The sequence below is a fragment of the Mauremys reevesii genome, linkage group 2, assembly GCF_016161935.1.
Source record: "Mauremys reevesii isolate NIE-2019 linkage group 2, ASM1616193v1, whole genome shotgun sequence".
Taxonomy (NCBI): Eukaryota; Metazoa; Chordata; order Testudines; family Geoemydidae; genus Mauremys; species Mauremys reevesii.
Genome location: NC_052624.1, coordinates 170,012,037 through 170,030,497, shown reverse-complemented (window position 1 = coordinate 170,030,497; position 18,461 = coordinate 170,012,037). Strand labels below are relative to the sequence as shown.

General features: G+C 39.6%; 1 protein-coding gene across 2 annotated transcripts in view; it reads right to left on the bottom strand.

The window, feature by feature from the left end:
* EXOC2 (exocyst complex component 2) overlaps nt 1-18,461 on the bottom strand; it is a 200,628-nt gene that overhangs the window by 49,054 nt on the left and 133,113 nt on the right. For both annotated transcript variants that reach the window (XM_039524307.1, XM_039524308.1), the window contains exon 23: nt 13,733-13,874. In XM_039524307.1, coding sequence (XP_039380241.1) covers nt 13,733-13,874 — 142 coding nt within the window. The remainder of the gene's footprint in view (nt 1-13,732; nt 13,875-18,461) is intronic.

Genomic DNA, 18,461 nt, shown 5'->3' with positions numbered 1-18,461 from the left:
TTTACTGGGTAGTCTAAGTAATATCCCATTTGAACAATCCCACACACTTTCTGAAGGCTGTGCTGAAGGCATTTCATTATTACAGTAGCACTTAAAGGTCTAGAACAGGTCAAGGCTCTTTCATGTTAGGTGCTGCATACACATGTAGTAAAAATAGTCCAATTCTTGCCCCGAGAATTTACAATCTTGGGCCCCAATTCTACAATGGCTTATGCATGTGCTTAACTTTAATAACATTAGCAGCCCCCCTGAGCTGAAGCAAGTAAACAAAGGAAAGGGAGACAACAGTAAACATATTTTTTCACAGACTGGATCTGTGCACAATTTCTAGATTTATTTTGTTTGTTACTGGAGACAAGTGACCAGATCAGTGTCAATAGTCTCAGTTCACTAGCAGTATAGCCATTATCAGTTAGCAGTGTTCTGTATGTATTAAGGAAGAATGGAGTCTTAGGGAGAATCTGAAGGAAGATAAGGATCCTGGTCTTGAATTTGGGTCCCCTGGCAACTGCAGCAGAAGTCCATACTGTGATGTGCTGTACCTCGTGGGAACACCCTACACCCACATGTTCATCCTTATAATATGATTGTGTGGTACCTAATACAAAGTTTGTCATGTCGGGTGTCTTTGGAAGGCTCATGAAGTACTGAGCATTGTTGTTATGGTGATGTTATAGTAATTGTTGTTATAGTAATATTATAGGTTGTAATTTCATGTTTATATTTATTAGGCTGAAAATGTGTCTTCATGGCTTAAAATAAGGCCAGGCAAAAACTCTGTAAGAGCACAGGGGCAGTTCACACCTCATCAAGGCATGTATGGGACAAACCCAGCCCAGCCTCACAGGAACAAAGGACGCTGGCCTAGGCAGCAACAAAAGGATCTGTTGGACTCTCGAGTGAATCACCCCCCTTCCTTTGATAAAAGGGACAGATGTTTGCCATGCTCTTCCTCTCTCTTTCACCTCCATCTACAGACATCACCACCAAGCGACTGAAGCGCTGATCAAAGGGGAGAGCCTGGCTGAAGGGCAACCAGCCAGCCTGTGGTGAGACGCATCTAAGTTTGTAAGGGCACTGAAAGTGTTAAGGTCAGCTTAGAATGCATTTTACTTTTATTTCATTTGACCAAATCCAACTTGTTATGCTTTGACTTATAATAATTTAAAATCTATCTTTTAGAGTTAATAAATTTGTTTGTTTATTCTACCTGAAGCAGTGTGCTTAGTTTGAAGAGGATAACAAGCCTGGTACAAATCAATGTCTTTGTTAAATTGATGAACTCATATAAGCTTGCGGTGTCCAGTGGGCATAACTGGACACTGCAAGACGGAGGTTCCTAGGGTTTTGTCTGGGACCGTAGATGTTGGCTGGTGTCGTTCGGCTGCACAATCCAAGGACCAGCTTACATGCCAGAGGCTGTGCATGAACAGCCCAGGAGTGGGGGGTTCTCACAGCAGAGCAGGGTAAGACTGGCTCCCAGAGTCGAGGATTTGAGTGACCTAGCAGATCACCGGTCCAGATAACACCAGATGGGAACGTCACACATACATCCTCTTTTCCTTTATCAGATTGGAGCATTTAATATTTTAACTTTCTCTGGTAAAACCTAACTTCTTTGTACACAAACATGATCCCTACTGTAATGACCAGAAGAAGGATAACAATTATTCTGACTTTCACCCACTGTTGACAGCCATTTTTATTCCAGATTTCCCCATATGATATTTTTAAAATGTAGAATCTGTGTTGCAATCAAATGTATGGTACCAGGTAGAAGGCGTACCAGTAATAATTATTCTCGAGTGTGCAGGCTTTATATTTTGTGAAACAGCTTCATAAAAACAGCTCTCAATTTTGTCCATGTGCCTAAGAAAAGACAACAATGACTTTATGACAGACAACAATAAGCAGATTGTGGCAGTTTTGTAGACCTGTATTATATTACTGGAGTAAACAGATGATCCTTTACACCCTCCTCACCACCGTCTCAAAAAATAAAAAAAAGACAGAGTTGCTAGGTGTGCAGTATTCATTGAAGTTACACATTTATTTTGCATAATTAGACAGAGGTTAAATTTTTTTCCCCCCACTTCCTAGTTTCAGAGAACCTCCACTGCAGCCCTTTATATTTTGAGTGGTATGGTTTTGAAAGTGACCGGGGTTTCTTAGCACAAACTATACAAGGAAGCCTTAAAAATTATTAAAGCCAAAATTTAACATTTGGAAACGATCTGAGCTTAGGAGAGATCTAAAGTAACTGGAAAGCTTAAGATTTTTCACAGTTCAAAGAAAAATGTTTTAATAATGTTGAATTACTCTGATTCTCTGAACAAGTTCAGCATTCTAATCCCATCCAAACACTAATAAAATTTTTAAGTGTTTCATTAAATTTAAATTGCACAGTGTAAAGAAATTTTAAATTAATATAACACTTATTACAATAGGCCTGCTGTATTGTTTAGGGTCTATCAGATTTTCCGATTTAAACCCTTATTTTTAAAGAGTTTACAACTTGGCTATAAAAAGAACACATTCTAGATTGAACTTTGCATAACAGTTCCCAGCCAAAGTTTTTAGCCAAAAATTTCAACCCAAAAAATATGGATCAGAAAATGTTAAAGTACTAAGACAGACATTAGTGATTATCCATATGCCCCCACCCGCCAACCAATAACTAACTTTCATATTTTTATACTGATACTTTGATTAGTGTCTTTGAGTATTTAAAAACAAACTATCTTTAACATTAAGTTGCTACCATACATGGTCAGCAGTTTTGTAGATAAAATATTTGTGCTCGAATGAAAGCTTATTCCCACTGATAGCCCAGGTTTTGCTTTCTGCTTGATCCTGTGTTTGTCATATCACAGTTATTGCCCAGGAAGTGAATTGTCTAGTGGTTTGAGTAGGGATATCAAGTTTGCTAGGATTTAATAAGGCTCCACACTGCCCTGCTTTGTGGTCTTGGGTAAATCCCAGCCTCCCTGTTCCTCATTTTCTGCCTCTGCAAAGATCAGCAGGATTTTAGCAGGATCTTCCGTGCTAAAAGCATGAGCATCTACCTTTTGAGCTAAAAGACTGTGGCCCAGCTTCTCAAAGGTATTTAGGCTCCCAACTTTCATTGGTTTCCGTGAAAATTAAGATACTAAATACCTCTGAAGACCAAGGCATATGTCTGTAGCCAGAAGCACTAGCAGACACAAACCTCCAATGTACACCAATTACTACAAGGGAACGAAGACCCACGTTCTTTTAAGATGGCTTACAATGACACATAGCATTTTTCCAAAATGGGTTATGCTCCATAAATGGCTCATGGCTTCACAGACTTCCAGTGTAAATACCCACTTCTAAAATTGCCACTATGATTTCAATACCCAACAAACTACTTTTCAATTAAAATTCCATAAAGTTCTTTAGTAGGCACAGTTGACCCCAAACCCACAAATGGACCCATGAAAGTGTATCTTTGTGCCTTGATTTCAATAGAACTTTACACATGCAGCCTGGGACCTGAATAATATATGCCATTAGCTGATTCAATATGAAAGAATGCAATGGCATTCAACAGAAATGACAGTACATTGTGATAAAATAACTTTAGTCTGTCAATAATTTACATTTGATACATTTATTTATATTCTAAGAGGGGACTATAAGAAAATAAGTCCTGTCTCTATAAAGGCAGACAGTGAGCAGGATTCAGACTGACAGAGCCAGAATGACATGATCATCAGCTTAGAGCACAGAACAGACAACAGCCCTTGGAATGGGAGAACATGAGCAGAGACTGCTAACATGTGGATATACAAGGAAAGGAATTTTTTACGCTGTATAAAGGGAGCAGAAGAAACCGTAATCTCAAATTGTTTATCCTAAGCAGTAACAACAATCTTGAAAGGATTTGGGAAATATACCAGGAACATTACATGATAAACAATCAGATCATCCTCAGAGCACACATGTGTAAATATCTGTGAGAGAGGGGAACTTGAGGAAGAGGGTGAAAGAGATCAAGCCTATCCGAAGGGTATATCAAGTGATGTTTTCAGGAAATCACTCACTCACAATTCTTAGTCTAAAAGAATGTGGACTTAGTGGCCTTGTCTTTTACAGGGATGTGATCCTCCCACACGATGCATGAGAAATGCCTAACAACTACATATAAGAACAGAGTATAAAAGAGGCTCAAGGTGACAAGCACACACATTGTCATAATGGCAACCTGGAGTCAGGTATTTTGTTTTGTTTTAAGAGGCTCCAGCACATAATCTGCACAGAACCCAGGATTTATATGAAGGCTAATAAACATAACATTTAAGAACATACAATGCTAAACTCTGCTTTATTTAATCAAAATCTTTTTACAAACAAATAAATTATAACCAAATGGGTCTCAACAGTCATAGCACCATCATCATTGCATTGATTCCAAATATTAAATGATTAAAAAGCACTGCAAGTGGAAAATATAGCTCCAAAGAACACGGTTAAATATCCATCTCATTTTAAGACCCTAAAAAAAATCAGAATCCGTGAAGAAGGTTTGCCTTCCCGCAGCGATAAATGCATGGGTTCTTTAGGTTGTTTGAAAATGTATCCATCAAAGTCTACTTCAAGTTTATTTGGATATTACGTAGTTGTGGTGCAGTAATACACTGAAGCCTAGGCTTAGCACAACAAAGCTCTTCTTTCTGCTCTGGAAAGCAGGTGTATCACTTTGGTGAAAATCTACCTCAAGCATTTGTTCTTGAAGAAAGCATATGACTAAATAACACAAATTAGATTTCTGAGCAACAAAAGTCTTCTAGATGAAACATGGAAAATTGACTCTCTGGTTGTAAATAGTAGCCGTAACACTAAAGAAGCCCCCTGCCTTCCAAAAGCAAAACCTTTTTTGGGGATTTCAGTTACACAAACACGAATAACCCTGGCTTTGTAGTAAGCTCACCTTATTAGAAACAGCTTTGAACTGTTTGATTAGATGCAGATCTACCATACTGCTAACTATTATTTATATAGCCCTGTAAGTGTGCAGGGTGCTTTACAGGAAAACAAAAAGACATAAGAAGATTGTGATCTAAGGCCCTGATCTTGCAAACAATTATGCATGTGTTTAACTTTACAGATGTGATTGATCCTATTGATTTTAAGGGGGGTGACTTATGGCAATAAAGCATAAGAGTCTGCAGGATCAGGGCCTAAATTATATTTAAACAAAGAACCAATAAAAACGCGTGCATACGACATCTTGCGATCAACTGTGGCAGACAAATACAGGGGAAGTCGTATGGGGAGAAAAACAGCAAGTGCTGGGGTCTACATTGTGCCAGATAGTTACACCACTCAGGGGAGAAGCTATAGAGAACTAGAACAATCCTTTAGGATGATGAAGTATGTTACCCACTCTATATCCTGCCAGTTCTATCATGGTCTCGGCTCCCTTAGAATTATTTGTTCTCCCAGGGATGCCATGAAGGGGGAACATCTAAAAGCCTGCTTTCAGTAGAACGTAAATACTATTATGCCTGTCCTAGTGCAGAGGTGGAACTGGGGTTGGGAGAAGGGTGGAGGCTCCTTGCCCCCTCTTGTCCATGTACCAGCAGAGGTGCAAGTCCCAAGCTGGCTCTGGGACGGCAGCATTGTTTTCAGGAATGTACAGATCATATAACTTATTTTGAATGTGTTTGTGAGTTGAATTTTATAATTTTATTTTGTTTTTATATCATTTAAATTTCTCACTGTGACAGAGGGCTGGAGTTTGACAATTTCATGGAAATGGAAAACTGACAACAGAGATTTTAAGAGGAAGGAGGGTGATTCAACTACTATAAATAAGAAAAAGAGACATGCAAATCTCAAGTCTATCATCTTGACTGTGAGGAGAGTCCAGGAAGGTCAAGATGGCCCGTGACATTTTAAACTTGGAGTCAAGAAGTAGGGGAACATCCCAAAAGTGATTAGGGGACAATAGTTCTTGCATGGGGGACAAAATAAGACTTCTGTATTCCTTCCAGATGGTACACCTGATAAAACACTCCTGTGAAAATGTTAAGGTAACCTCACCCTGATATGACAATGAACTCTATCTTGATAAGTAGGCTGGAAGAGGTAGATCAATTCTGGACACAGAAAGAACATCTGGGCCAAGCTGAGAAGGGACGGGTTATCAGAGGGACTTGCTTGTTAGAGATGTGAGATTTTCCCTTTCTGTAACTAATATAAAGGAAGCCTGCCTCACTAGGCTTTGTGAAGTTTTCAGGGAAGAAAACAGTTTATTTTGTTTTGCTACCATTTCCTCCCTATTTTTAATGAAACTTGTTTTTAAAATGTGATTATATGACTCACAGACTAGGTTACTTCACACAGACTGCCTCCAAAGAAAGCAAAGTTCTTCAGCTTCTAAGGAGAGGTGCTGAATTGCAAAGAGTTCCAGGAGCCTGACTTACAACACAGTGTTTGCCAAAAGACATGGACAGACGCATCCTCTCTTAAGAAGATATTTTGCCTGGGGGCCATGGCAGGCGAATACAGGGGGAAAGCTGAAGGGCCACAGAGGAAATGTAAGTTAGCAGGGGTATGGGTGACATTCTCTAGTGGATTATCGCTGATAGGCTTGATGTCAAAGTATGTTTCAAGAAGGGTCTTGAATGAAGATGGACAGGTGCACAAGAAGTAGAAGACTATTCCAGCCATAAGAAATGATGTGGAAGAAGATTCCCAAGTGGCAATGAAATGCCAGTTAATAGCTGTATTTAGGGCATAGGTTCTGGAAGCACAAACTAACAAAAATCAGGCTCAAAGCTCTTGGTGGCAGAAACTCTGCATGGAAATTGGTGGAGTGTAAAAGAGTAAGCTGGCCACAAGCTCTGTTCTGCTAAGAGCTCTTTAGCTAGTCAATTAAGCCTTTGAAATGGATGGGGCTGGATAGAGAGGGAAAGGAGACCTGGAAAATATGATAATGAAGTGCCTCTCGAGGACAGTTTCTGCTGGGACTCCTGTGGTGCTCCACCAGATTTTAAAACCGTCCTCCTGGCAGAACCTACAGGAGAGCATCATGGCAGTACCTTGTGCCCTCCTTTGAATCTGAAACCCCTCTCCTCCTCTTTGAAACTGCTTCCCCTGTGGGCAAAGAGGGTACAACGTACATCTCTCTGCAGCTGCTGGAGTGAATCCAGTTCATAATGTTTATTGCTCAGATAGTACATATGTAATTGCATTAATATACTATACATTAATTATCCACTAATGCAGATACAACATTTCCATATTGCCTTGTTATTAGAAATGAAAGATATTAGAAAATTATGTCATATCTTCTAAAACAAGTTTGAAAGTGAAGTTAGAGAAAGAGAACTTGAGGTTAAAGTGAAATTAACCAAAGAGAGCTATTTTGATGCACAGGATGAATGCTTTTAGTTGCAGAGAAGTGGAAGTAATGGTTCACATGGTACATTTTGTAAAGCTGATCAGGTAACAAAAGCCTCAAGAACTGCTACTTAGTGATAGGGCAAGTCCAACAGATGGTGTTCACTGTGTCATAGTCATGGTATCATTAAGCTGAATAGTATTCTTTTGTACATTCTAGTCAAAATATCATCTCATACAGTCTTTCCTTCTTTTGAGAAATCTGTGCTTGTGTTTTTTAAAAGCAAATTCACTCAGAAAATTAAAAATAATTACTTAAAAAGATATTGTACAACATTCACACACTTGAAGAGGTCTTTTCTGCAAGGTACTGCAGGCGGTGACCCAAATGCAAAATCTAGCACGCAGACAATGCATGGTCATGTTCATTGGTGAACCTGGAAATCTTAAACTAATTATTCAGTTAAACTCATTCCAACACTATTTTTAATTGTATCTTACAGAAAAGAGATAATTCTTCAATGTAATGACACAACATTAATGTAATTATTAAAGTATGATATAATACTAGTTACAAGTATGAATTAAAAACCCCTTTTTTTGCACGTAGTTGTTCCAGAATGCCACGTGTGAGAGTACAAGAGAATATGGGAGGTAGTTGTAGCATTCTGTGGTACTGTGTCATGGGGAATGGCTGCCCTGTACCATCTCTGTTGGCTGAGCGTGACATTGCTTGCCTCATTTTCCCTCCCAAAGATGGAGCTCCTTAGCTCTCTCCATACACATCACTACTGGAGACGTGGCTTAAGCCTCCAGGCAAGTGATAAACCAACTTAATCCCTTGCAGGGTAGCAAAAGTCCAACTAAAAATTCCCAAACAAACATTTTCCTGTGCCCTTCAGGGCTTCTCTTCAGCCTGGCCACTGAGGCCTTGTTCCCAGCCCCTTTTTCCTAGGCTGCCTTTGGGAGTCTCTTCCCCTGTTCTGGTACAGAGCTCTTGGTCCACAGGCTAGTTCTCCCAGATTTGGGGAAGGGATAGCTCAGTGGTTTGAGCATTGGCTTGCTAAACCCAGGGTTGTGAGTTCAATCCTTGAGGAGGCCACTTAGGGATCTGGGGCAAAAATTGGTCCTGCTAGTGAAGGCAGGGGGCTGGACTAGATGACCTTTCAAGGTCCCTTCCAGTTCTAGGAGACTGGTATATCTCCTATTATTATTATTATTATTTTTATTACTGTTCTCAGACTCTTATGTCTTTCCAGGATCTGGTATACATTCTGGGTTCCCAAGATGGTTCCCCTGGAGTACCTGGCTCAGGGTCCTGCACGCTTCCCATGGTTCCCACTCCAGAGTGAGCTCACTCTCAGGCTTTTTATAAGGTGTTCGTTAATCTATCACCTGACCCTTGTTAGTCTGTCTCCCTCAGGCTGGGAAGAGGCTAATTAATTACAGCACAAATGTAACTGGCCCTATTTCCCTCTGACATACTGTGTATAGCATGGTTTCCAAGAAAATTAAATACAGTGACATGCACTCAAATGACATGCACGCTACATACCACCTCATGTTTCAGCATGTGCTATCATCTTATTGGAATCCGACATCTTTGTGAGAGTAACCATAAACTAATGTAGGTTCCAAAGCAAAGGAATTATGTTAGATGATCACAATATGTGATGTAGCATTTTTGTATGGTTGTTTCATAGAATCATACATTAGGGTTGGAACAGACATCCGGAGGTCATCTAGTCCAACCTCCTGCTCAAAGCAGGACCAACCCCAACTAAATCATCCCAGACAGGGCTTTGTCAGGCAGGTCTTAAAAACCTCTAAGGATGGAGATTCCACCACCTCCCTAGGTAACCCATTCCAGTGCTTCACCTCTTAACCCAAAGACTCTCAACAGACTTTTCTCCAGTTTCATACTGGAGCTCTGTGCAATCATACCACTCTCTTACATACAGTGCAACTCCTCCAATTTTTCTCCCCTGCCTGTCCTTCCTGAACAGTTTATACCCATCCATGACAGTGCTCCAGTCATGTGAGTTACCCCACCAAGTCTCTGTTATTCCAAACACATCATAGTTCCTTGACCGTGCCAGGACTTCCAATTCTTCCTGCTTGTTTTCCAGGCTTCTTGCGTTCGTGTACAGGCACCTAAGATAACTAGCTGACTGCCCTACTTTCTCAGTATTAATCAGAAGGGATGATCCATTGAGTAATTAAATTTTAAATTACCGGTTTATCATCTAAACCACCAATATATGTGTAATTGGGCATCAGACAATGCTATTGCCAGTTAAGATGATGACCACATTAGTTTAAGGTAACAAAATGGTCAAGAAACCTATTATGTGTTCGGAAGCCATAAACACATCACAAGAAACAGAGAGACGACTAGCTACTGATCAAACACTGCCCACGTGTTTCATATATTCAGGCCTCTAACCTGTTCACACTAGTCCACTATGAAGTCTGTTATTTTGTAACAAATTATTTGTGCTCCTACTTTACAATTTCAATGTTCATGTAACCATGATTAGCTTCTTAGAAGAATTTGGAATCCAGAGTATGGAACCTAGTATTAACGATTAGATAAACGATACACAATGTAAGTATGACAAATTTGATAGGATTCTTTATCAAGACAGGAAAAACATTTTAGCGTCAAGTTAAGATCCAAGCAAACTGATGGATTAGCCAGGATTCCATGGTGTAGATGGAGAACATTGAGAATAAAATATATTTAATCATAGATAGCAACTGCTGAACATTCATATTCTCCCCCCCCCAGTTCATATGTTTATCTTTTTATTCCTTCTGCAACTGTATTAGATTAAATATCTGTTAGGACAATCAATTCTAGAGTGCCCTATGTAAAGATCTAAACGCCATTAGATTAAACTGGCAGCAATATTGCCGCAGTAGAAGCCAGTCTTTTCTACGATATTGTATTCAATTTCAATATTCAGCGTCAATTAGAAAACTCTGTCCTTCGAGTCTGCATAATAATATAAAGCTTTTGAATTAATCACTAAATTAACAGTAAATCTGTAAATAAATCCTGTCAATTTAATAACTAGCTATAATTTACATCATAAAGAAGGTTGATCATGCCATCAGTGTAATCAAAATGAGTATGTTAATATGTAGTTATTTTTTGTGTGCAATTTTACTTTATTGCACTTAAAAAGCCCTCTACAGTTAAAAGACTGTTAAGGTTGCAAAGTCAAGACACAAAATTTAAGATATGCCAGAATTAAGATTGCCTGTGCAACCTTAATCCTCCAATCCTCCTTCCTGTACATATACATTATGACACAGTCTTTAATTACATGATCACTTGCTATTTTTAAACACAGTATCCCTGTCTCATTCAGTGCACAGAATGGATGGTGCTCACTGAATGTGCAGCTATTCAATATTTTGCTTTCTCATCACTGTTCAATGTGTGGTCCCAGGCCTTATTTTCTGCACATTATTCAAACCCTTCTCTGAATTATTAATTTCCTCCTGCACACTTCTATGAAGCTAATACTAGGAGTATTTGACAAATATTAATGAATTTATTTTCACAACCTTCTTTGAGATAAAGCTGCATTATCTCCATTTTACAGATGGGAAACTGAAGTTCAGAGAGATAAAGATCAAAAGTGTACACTGGATGCCCAATTTGAGATGCCTAAGGCCTGATTTTTTTCAGAATGCTTTGCATTTTATACAACTTTATATACTCAAAGCACTGTTTCCAGTGACTTCAGTTGCAGTTGTGAGTACTTAGCCCCTGGATCTCAAGCAGAGCACCAAGAAAGAAAAAGGAACACACGATTAGTAGCCACTTGCAAAATGTTTGGTTTAAGTGACTTTCCCAGAATCACATAGGAACACTGTGCAAGAGGCAGGGACAGAATCCAGTTCTCCAGGGCAACACTCAGCTGTCTTAGCCATGAGACTGTCCTTTCTGCTCCCGCAACCCCCTGCCTCATTCACCATGTACCTTCCAATTTCTGCAACAAATGAGGCAGGCATCCTACAGACAACAGCCTTCTTCACTACAAAACCCTGATTCTTCCGCAGAACATCATCTATCCTGTACATTGAATAAGACAGGAACCTTGGTATGAGGGGAGGGGGAGGAAATAGCATGTGATCATATAATTAGAGGCTGTATCATAATGCATATGCACAAAGTGACTGAATTAATGTTGAACAGGCAATCTTAATTCTGGAATTTCCTAAACTTTTGACGGCTTGACTTTGCAACCTTAATATTCTTTTAATCTAGATGTGTGTGTAACTTCCCTTGATATTTTATGAAAGAAAACTGAAAAGACATCACATACTGACTTCTACAAACCCAGTTCTTGGAACCAGCGGAACTGTTTTTGTTGAAACTTATATATGTATAGGACTGGAAAGGACCTCAAGAAGTGATCTAGTCCAGTCTCCTGCACTCATGGCAGGACTAAGTATTATCTAGACCATCCCTGACAGATGTTTGTCTAACCTGCTCTTAAAAATTTCCGATGATGGAGATTCCACAACCTCCCTAGGCAATTTATTCCAGTACCACCCTGACAGTTGGGAAATTTTTCCTAATGTCCAACCTAAACCGCCCTTGTTGAAATTTAAGCCCATTGCTTCCTGGCCTATTCTCAGCGGTTAAGGAGAACAACTCTTCCCCCTCCTTCTTGTAGCAACTTTTTTTGTATTGAAAACTGTTACGTCTCCTCTCAGTCTTCTCCAGATTAAACAAACCCACATTTTTCAATCTTTCCTCATAGGTCATATTTGCTACACCTCTAATAATTTTTGTTGCGCTTCTTTGGACTTTCTCCAATTTGTTCACATCTTTCCTGAAATGTGTCACCCAGAACTGGACACAATACTCCAGTTGAGTCAGGGCTAATCAGTGCGAAGTAGAGAGGAAGAATTACTTCTCATGTCTTGCTTACAGCACTCCTGCTAATACATTCCAGAATGATTTTTTCTTTTTTTGCAACAGTGTTACACTGTTGACTCGTATTTAGCCTGTGATCTACTACGACCCCCAGATCCCTTTCCGCAGTACTCCTTCCTAGGCAGTCATTTCCCATTTTGTATGTGTGCAACTGATTGTGCCTTCCTAAGTGGAGTACTTTGCATTTGTCCTTATTGAATTTCATCCTCTTTACTTCAGACCATTTCTCCAGTTTGTCCGGATCATTTTGAATGAATGGGAAGTGTTGAGCAACCTTAACTAGATGACACTTCCATTTCTTCCCATGATCCTACTGAGACAGACAATTCTGCATCGCTGAAGTTTCCCCCCCTCCCCCCAATGGCATCAACTTTTGTGACAATCTTGGGTAAAACAGTTAAAATCTACACATTCAGTTCAATGACTCAAATCAGATTTTTAAATCTGCATTAGTAAAAGATTACTTTTAAGAGCAGGTATTAATTTCATCCAGATGTGGTATTAAAAAGTACCATGATGGCTTCACAAATACATTTCTCTCATGAATCACCAGATTAACTGGACTTTTTAAAATGATTCAGTATCACAGAACTGCACACTAAGACGTGTCTTGCCAGTTCCCAGTCAACTAGGTACTGTTATTTTATTCTGATCAAGCAGGTTTTTTTTTTAAACCTCATACCTGGAGATGAACTGGAAAGTATTAAATACTTCGTAAGTAGTAAAAGGGAAGGTCCTTAGACTAGTATTTCTCTATATTGTTTGGCATTGTTGAACCAAGGGTCATGGTAGATTCTCTATCTCTAGCAATTTTTAAATCAAGATTGGATTTTTGTTTAAAAGATATGCTATAGGAACTATTTAGGGGGAACTTTGATGTCCCATGTTACACAGGAAGGTGGTCAGACTAGATGATCACAATGGCCCTTTTTGGCTTTGGAATCTATGAATCCTTCTACATTTTAATTTTTGTTGCTAAACTACTGTGATAATGTTACACCTACACATTTTCTTATAAAACTTTCACCTTTTCAGATTTGCAGTTAGGGCTGTTAAAAAGTAACCAGATTTTTACAAAAGAATTCCAAAAAATCCCAATGAATTTCAAAAGAAAAAATGGCAAAGAAGTCTTTCATAATCATTCCATTATATATTAGCAATGAAGCAAACTAATCATGAAAAACAAGCATTAAAACATCAATGATAAAAGATGCTATAATCATTTGAAAAGAGATTTAGGAATTATAAAGTAAAATCTCTGAAAAACAACTTTAAATGAAATCTTGGTAAATGTTAAGAAAAACCAGACGATAAAACAGTTTGCAATTAAACATCAGATTTTTAAATCTCAATTCATCTCAGCCTCTGTTAGAATAATTACACAGTTATTACACAGATATTTACCTGTTGGAATGAGACAATCTTTCCAATCAAAATATCCTGCATAAATGCCAGGTTCTAATGAGCCAACTATAGGATCTGCCTTCAATTCAATGTACATTTCAAACAGTCTTTGATCCAACTCCTTCAAGGATTCCATACTAATCTAAAATCAAAGCAAAAAGAAAAGCACAGTTATCCACTAATTATGAAAGCAAGAATAATAATCAACAATTTATGGTTTGTCTTCTTTTTGATTTTTAGGAAACATGTCATATGCTTACAACCTTATAATTTTAAACAATATCTCTTTGACTGTAAGAATTTCCATACTGGATCACATCACTGGGCAGACTAGTCCAGTATCCCTTTTCTGACTGTGGCTAGTACCAGATGCTTCATAGAAAGACGTAAGAAACTCCATAGTGGAGAATCATGGAATAACCTTCCCATAAGCATACTTTCTTCCTAATTCTGTCATTTAGGTATTGATCCTGCATCACTGAAGGCAATGGGAATTTTGCCAGTGACTTCAGTGGGAGCAGGATCAAGCCTTTAGTGGCTGGCTTATGCCCTGAAACATGACGGCTTAAAATCCTTATAATAGTTTTAATCCACCTAATGTAACTGTGGATTTTTATTATTCATTGTATATAGAGTTTAATCCTTTTGAAAAATTCAGTTTCACCATAGAGATCTGTGACCTCCTAGCAGCTTATTCAAAGTTCATTGCAAGTACTATTTTAAAGTATCCTTGTACAACAAAGCAATAAGTTGCAGCTCTTTTGGGTACAGTACAGAGCAAGGATGTGCTCTTCTTTCCTTTGTGTGAATACAGCTAAATACAAGCACTACAATTACTGAAACCTCCAAATAAAGTAACTAAACCGTGAAACACACTTACAAAAAGATTAGTCAATGAGATACATGTGTACGTTTCACTTGCTCGCTATATTTACAGACTGTACCTTTTTCAATACTGTACAAGTATTTTCTTCTTAATATAACTACACAAGACAGCTACATTTTCTAAAGCAATTCCAGAACATAATGTGAAACCTGAAATGTAGACAATACTAAAAGTAGTAGAAAGTTAACATCCTGATATCACTATGAATGCTAATTAAACAAGTCATGCAGAAAATAACATGGGATCACTTGTTGAAGATATTTATGTTTATGAGCTTATCAGATTTCAAGGTAAAACTTTTTAAATGTCACTCAGCACGTTTCTCAGTCACTGTGAGGTTTAGAGACTTCCCCTCTCACCTGACCACCTCTCATCCCGGAAGGCTCAAGACCAACCCAGGAGAACAGAAGTAAAAGGCGGCGGGGGAGGGGGGAAGCCCTAGCACTTCACTGCCTTCTTCCCATGGAGACTTATTAGATAGGAGTCCCTGCGCTGAAAACCACTTGAAGATTCACTGAATGAAGCAAGAAGGAAATCTTTGATGCTTCTGTTGCCCTGCCTTCTCCTACTACGCCCCTTATCTGTTCCTGAGCACTCTAATCACAATCACTGGGTCCTGATGGTGGTGTAGATGGTGAGAGAAGGTCTCTGAGCTAGATATGGAGAGAGAAACAGGAGTTCTGGAGGGGAATGTGAGTATGGGAGAAAGCAGGTATATTGGTGGGAGCATGGAGGCTCCCAGCAGCAGAGGAGTCCAATGGCAGAAATTGGTGCTCAGGAGCAGCATACACTAGTGCTTTCCTGCTTTCTCCACCTAGTGAACCTCCTGATCTGTGTCAGAAGTGAGTCCAACAGCTGAGAATCACAAAGGACCATAAAAAGGTGCTCAGGAGATTGGCAGGAGGGGAGCATTCATGAGGACAGTGAGAAGTGGGCCTCAGGAAAAAGTCAGGGATGCAATTCCTTCCCTCCCCACCACCCACTTCCTATGGGATTTCTGAAGGCTGCAAAGGGAAGAACCCTCACAGTGACCTACCCCACCTCTTCCTGCTTCTGCCTGTGTGAGTCTTAAGATTGGCAACCTCCCTCATGAGCCTTTTAACAGAAAAAACTCCCCCGCCACCCACATGGACAAGTGGACAAGTCTCCTAGTGACAGGTTACATTTTCAGCTTTCTCTCTGTAAGGAAAAGGGATAGTGATTTACTTATTTTAAAATACAAGTTAAGGTCTCTATTTTCATGTCCATGAGCCAGTCATTCCTACTGATGTTCCAATTCAAAAGCGAGGAAGTTTAGAATCTAAAGAACAAAAGTTTGATCTTGTGCATAAAACCCATAGTTTTATATTTCTCTGGATTTCTACCTCAGCACCAGATCTAACCTACTAAATATGACACACACACGGTAGGTGAGGTAATACCTTTTATTGGACCAACTTCTGTTGATGAAAGAGAGAAACTTTAGAGCTCCAAATATCGATACTGAAGGACATTATCTCACCCACTTTGTCTCTCTCATATCCAGGGAGTAACATAGGGTATGGCTACACTGGCGATTTGCAGCGCTGGAAAGCCTCCACCAGCGCTGCAATTAGTAAGTGGCCACACCTGCAGGGCACTTCCAGCGCTGCAACTCCCTGGCTGTAGCGCTGGCCGCATACCTCACTCAGCATGGGGAATAAGGATTCCAGCGCTGGTGCTGCAGCGCTGGTCATCAAGTGTGGCCACACACCAGCGCTGTGATTGGCCTCCAGGGAATAAGGTGTATCCCAGAATGCTTTTATAAATTACTCTCTTTGTTTTGTTATGCAGCCTCTCTTTGTTTTGTTGTGAACGAGCTCCGATCGGAGCTCCGTTCTGTACCTGGCTGTAAACAATCAAATGAGAGGCAGGGAGAGTGAATGAAACAGAATGGAGCTGATCTCCGTTTGAACTGCTTATCTATAAAAACAAAGACTGATCACAGCAAACAGGAGCTATCTGTACCTGGCTGTGAACGATCAAATGAGAGGCAGGGGAAACAGTGTTGGATGCAGGCTGTTAGGGTTCGCAAACATTTTGTGATTTTTCCAATCTCTCTCTTCCCCGCTCCCTGTCACAGTACACCACAGGGAGTGAGCGAAACGGGGGAGTCCCTGTTGGAGGCAGGCTGTTTGCAATTAGAGTTAAGACTAAGGGCTCATGAACATTTTGTGATTTTTCCAATCCAGGAAGCTAACACACAGTGTTGGCTCCAAAAATCCACTCTCTCTATCTTCCCCGCTCCCTGTCACAGTACACCACCCTCCACCCCCCTCTTTTGAAAAGCACGTTGGTGCACTTGAATGCTGGGATAGCTGCCCATAATGCAGCACTCCCAACAGCGCTGCAAATGCTCCAAATGTGGCCACACACCAGCGCTGGTAGCTGTGAGTGTGGCCACACACCAGCGCTGCTCCTACACAGCTGGATGACCAGCGCTGCAAACTACCAGCGCTGCAAACCGTAAGTGTAGCCATACCCTCAGATACAACAACACTGCAAACCGCTAGTGTTTATCATTTTTTAGTGTGGATCTTAGGGTGGAGGTGTGTGGAGTTGGAGGTTATAATGGAAACTCATTTGTAATTTTAATTATGGAGCACCAGCTCAAACTTATATTCCTACTTTCTCAAGCATTAGTTCATTCTGCCTTTTATTTCACCCTTATCTTCATTCTGCAAGCTTTAACTGACTCCTTATATTATTTGTTTGCTTCTATCCTTTCCACATCCAGTACAGTTTTGGTTTGTTTTTAGCCATATGACTATGTTTGATTCTTCAGCCATGAATTCTCCATTACAAATGCCCTCCTACTTCTGGAGTTCTCAAGAGTTCAATCTGGGTCTGTGTGATTTGGAAAGAACTGTGTACAGTTACAAGATTCCATAAGAAAGAGATGTGTGCATTTATCTTCAATTAAAATCATATATGTATGCAAATTAATGGTGGCACTCAGGATCTTGGGAAGCTGCCAATTTGGCCCTCTGTGCTATAAAATTTGCACATCACTGATGCAGAGCCAGGTTTTTAAAACAGTGCTCAAGTAATTTGATTTTAGTCATTCTATGGGCAATGAACGTCATGTAACTTAAGGCCTCTCTGATGCCCACTGAACTCAATGGTAAGGTTTCCTTAAGTATCTAATACCCAAGGGAATTCCCCTGACTCTCAAACATCAGAAAGAAGCATTAATATTCCCACTAACCTATAAAAAAGAGAAGCATATTGAAATCAATCCAACTGGTAACATTTAGTGATGAGGTCACCCTGGCTGCAATTAGTGAATCTTTTGGTTTTTTATTAAAAAAGGAGGATTTCTTTTGGACAGAAATGTTTTAGACTATTTCCACCTTAAAATGAAATATTTCTGGGTCAATCAAGAAGATAATGCTAATTAGGTTAGTTCTTACACTCCTGACTGAAGTCAGGATCTGCTCTGTACTTCCTAGAACTGTTAAGTTAAAAAATCTTTCAGGGCTTTGGCAGGTTTCCATGATGTGTAAAACTCCTCCCTGGAATTGCTTGATTGCATCTACAATACAGTATGGTGCATTCTCTTGATTTGGCAAAGACAGATTGTGCACGAATAAGGTTATGGGCTGTGGTTGTTGGTTCCCCCGTCTAAGCTTATCTGTGATACTGCAACACAACAGTGTAATTCTACTTAACTATAGGAGAAAGGAGATTTGTCAGTAGCTGTCACTTCCTACACTTCCGTTTATCTGAACTCACTCCTGAATGGCTGAAAATAACACTTAATCTGATAATGCATCTGTGTAAATCTATTACAAGAGATATGAAAGACTGAAGGTACTTTGAATA